The sequence below is a fragment of the Trachypithecus francoisi genome, unplaced genomic scaffold (assembly GCF_009764315.1).
Source record: "Trachypithecus francoisi isolate TF-2019V2 unplaced genomic scaffold, Tfra_2.0 Lachesis_group8, whole genome shotgun sequence".
Taxonomy (NCBI): Eukaryota; Metazoa; Chordata; class Mammalia; order Primates; family Cercopithecidae; genus Trachypithecus; species Trachypithecus francoisi.
In genome coordinates this window covers 16,555,561-16,559,478 of record NW_022681473.1, presented here as the reverse complement: position 1 = coordinate 16,559,478, position 3,918 = coordinate 16,555,561, and the positions used below count along the sequence as shown (strand labels likewise).

Here is a 3,918-nt window from a genome sequence, read left to right as displayed (position 1 = left end):
ACTGGGTTCATATACCTATAAATAACCATAACAAGAGAAAGTATAATTTCAACACATTTGTTATTGATAAGATTTGTCCTCTCTAAAAATGAAAGCAAGCCATATGTGAAATTTTAGAGCCAGAAAGGAAGTTTGGAAGTCAACATTTACAACAAGATCTTGTTTTATTGTGGTACTTGTAAGATATTATCACTATTTCATTAATACATGAATTAGGAGAAATCTAATCTTCTGTTCCTCTTTACAGCTCCGCAAAACAGCAGAGCTGAGTGGCAATGTAGCTCCATCACCCGCAAAAACCAGGACTAAAGAGGTGATGAAATATTTTAGTATTGAATTTAAAATATCATTCAGAAATACTGTTTTTTTTTTCAGATCGGCCATCTACACACAACCTGAGCTAAATCTATGAAAAACATGAACAATGTAACAGAATTCATCCTGCTGGGCCTCACTCGCAATCCAGAACTGCAGAAATTCTTGTTTGTTATGTTTTTAATCACCTACTTGATTACACTGGCAGATAACCTGCTCATCTCAGTCATCATCTTCATCAGCCCAGCCCTGGATTCCCCCATGTACTTTTTTCTGTCCTATTTATCCATGATAGATGTTTTCTACTCTTCTTCCATAGCCCCTAAAATGATCTTTGACTTGATCTCTGAAAAGAACACCATATCCTTCAATGGCTGCATGACTCAGCTTTTCACAGAACATTTCTTTGCGGCAGCTGAGATCATCTTATTAAGCGTCATGGCCTACGACCGCTATGTGGCCATCTGTAAGCCCTTGCATTATGCAGCCATCATGAGTCGGCCTATATGTGGATTCCTGATGGGGGTGGCTGGGATTCTGGGATTTGTGCATGGAGGGATCCAGACTTTGTTCATAGCCCAGTTACCATTCTGTGGCCCCAATGTCATCGACCACTTTATGTGTGATTTAGTACCTCTTCTAGAGCTGGCCTGCACAGACACTCACACCTTGGGGCCTCTGATAGCTGCCAACAGTGGATCACTGTGTTTCCTCATTTTTTCCATGCTGGTTGCTTCCTATGTCATCATCCTGTGCTCCCTAAGGACTCATATCTCTGAAGGGCGTCACAAAGCTCTGTCTAGTTGTCCCTCTCATATCTTTGTTGTCATCTTATTCTTTGTCCCTTGTTCATACCTGTATCTAAGACCTCTAACCTCCTTCCCCACTGACAAAGCTGTGACTGTGTTTTGCACCCTATTTACACCTATGTTGAACCCTTTAATCTACACCCTCAAAAATAAGGAAGTGAAAAATGTCATTAAGAAGCTCTGGAAGCAAATAATGAAAACTGATAATAAATAAGTCTTATGACACAAACATTTAGGCAAGAATATCTGGTGATATTCTATAGAGATTTATTCTATTTCCTGATCAATGAAACTTGGTACAGCCAATTATCTTATCCTGTCTCCATCAATTTTTATTAGAAGTACATATAGTAGGCTGCGCTGATATATTCATTAAGGACCAGTAGTAGTGCCAACAGACCATGATACTTTTAGGAGCCCTTGAAATGCTTAATTTCTTTAAAAGAAGAAGAAGAAAATGAATATAATCTAAGTACAACTGGATTATATTTATCTTTATGCCAATCCACTCATAAAATACAACTTTTAATAGTTTTTATGGAGGAAAGAACTTACGAGGGCAAAAGTTTCAAGGGCTCACAAAATTTATATTGTTGTCCTGCTTGTGGATATGAAACGGATTGACAGCAACATTCTTGACACCTTTCATACCCAGCACTACAGCTAGAATGAAGTTTTCTTTTACAAGAGGACAAACAACTATATATGAAAGGGCTAAAAAGAGCGTTTTCATGAAAACTTACTTTTAAAAAATTATATCTCCATTCTGTATAGTATACAATTATCTACAAAAATAATTGAAAGTATTTTTTTTTTTTTTTTTAGGCAGAGTCTCACTCTGTCACCCAGGCTAGAGTACAGTGGCATGATCTTAGCTCACTGCAGCCTCCACCTCCTGGGTTCAAGCGATTCTCGTGCCTTAGCCTCCAAAGTAGCTGGTATTACAGGTGCACACCACCATGCTCAGCTAATTTTTGTATTTTGAGTAGAGACAGGGTTTCACCATGTTGACCAGGCTGGTATCAAACTCCTGAACTCAGGTGATCAACTCACCTTGGCCTCTCAAAGTGCTAGGATTACAGGCATGCACCACCACACCCAGCAAGAATTGAAAGTATTATTGGCTGGAGCAAAAGAAACAGAATTGATAAATATAACTGATAAAAATAACAATAAAGTTAAGGCAAATAATATCTGTACATTAAAATGAGGTTTAGATGCCAGCAAAGGAAAAGAAAGCCCTGAAAACTAAACAGCTGTCATAGGAAATTGCCAGAGACATAGAAATAAGTTTGTGTCATGAAACTGGATGACAGTGATCACAAATCTAGATTGTAGAAAAGAATCCATACCATGAATGCAATGAAATGCTAAAAGACTCAGATATAGTCAGATGCCTTGGAGTTAGGGATTAAGAACCTTGGATCAAATAGACTTGATTTCTCAACTGGTCTCTGCATTAGTCTTATAAATGTAAGCAAATCGTTTAACCTCTCTACATGTTCCTTCATCAGTAAAAGGAAAATAACATTACATGTTTTTTTCAATAATGATAATAAAGTGATTTAAATTTAAAACCATGAGTCAGCTGAAAAGTCATAAAAATTGCTCCAACACTGAATACCCTTCAGGGATGTCACCAGAGTCTAAGGTGTGCAGCGAACTGCAGTTCCTGACAAACGATAACAAGAACATCACTACCCTTCTTCAGTCCCCACAGGCACAGCAGGATTCAGTGTGTGTCTCGGACCACTGCATTTCAAAATGTAACGTTAATGTCATCCATTTACACATACAGACAGCACAACGGTAGGTTGTTTTCTTACCTAGGACACTTACTGGAGCCAGCAACCAGGTCTTTGGAAATTAACGTCTATCCCATCACTTACTTTCTCTTCTGAGATGAAAATACTCTTCAGTGTCTCTGCAGTTACAAATGAGAGGGCTGGTGGGAGCCACTGTGAGATGCCTGAGCAGAACTAAGTTGAAAAGCTCTGATGAATGAAAGATCCCATCCTGTTCTGGTCCTCTGAAAGAAGGAGAAAGAAGAGTCAGTGCCAGGGACCAAAAGATCTGTCTCTGTACTGAGCTCGTGGTTCCTGTGGGAGAGCCCAGAAACATGTTTTCTAACCCATGGAGTTGCACATCACCAGATACGGACATTTTCTGTGTTCTCAGGACTTTATATCAGGTCACATCTTGCATACAATGCCTTTTTAAAAATAAATGCATTGTCATAATTTCCTATCAGTGCCTATTTTGTAAATACATGCAAACAACAGTATGTTTTTTAAAATTAAATGTATCCTTTAAAAATGTAGTTGTATACCATTTGACCCAGCAATCCCATTACTGGGCATATAACCAAAGGATTATAAATCATGCTACTATAAAGACACATGCACACATATGTTTATTGCAGCACTATTCACAACAACAAAGACTTGGAACCAACCCAAATGCCCATCAATGATAGACTGGATAAAGAAAATGTGGCACATATACACCATGGAATACTATGCAGCCATAAAAAAGGAGTTGAACAATGAGAACACGTGGACACAGGGAGAAGAACATCACACACTGGGACCTGTTGGCGGGTGAGGAGCTAGGGGAGGGATAGCATTAGGAGAAATACCTAATGTAGATGACGGGTTGATGAGTGCAGCAAACCACCATGGCACATGTATACGTATGTAACAGACCTGCACATTCTGCACATGTATCCCAGAACTTAAAGTATAATTTTTTAAAAATGTAGTTGTAGTTCCCAAGAAAAACAGAATGAGAAATA

The 3,918-nt window shown here is 38.6% G+C and overlaps 1 protein-coding gene across 1 annotated transcript; it reads left to right on the top strand.

Annotated features, from left to right (window-relative positions):
- Positions 1-417: 417 nt before the first annotated feature.
- Positions 418-1,338, top strand: LOC117080577 (olfactory receptor 4C45). The gene has a single exon (XM_033205726.1). The coding sequence runs from the start codon at positions 418-420 to the stop codon at positions 1,336-1,338; it is 921 nt and encodes a 306-aa protein (XP_033061617.1).
- Positions 1,339-3,918: the final 2,580 nt, after the last annotated feature.

What these genes read in the sequence shown, in the direction of transcription:
- LOC117080577 (XM_033205726.1), top strand. Translation starts at nt 418, where the DNA reads ATGAACAATGTAACAGAATTCATCCTGCTGGGCCTCACTCGCAATCCA.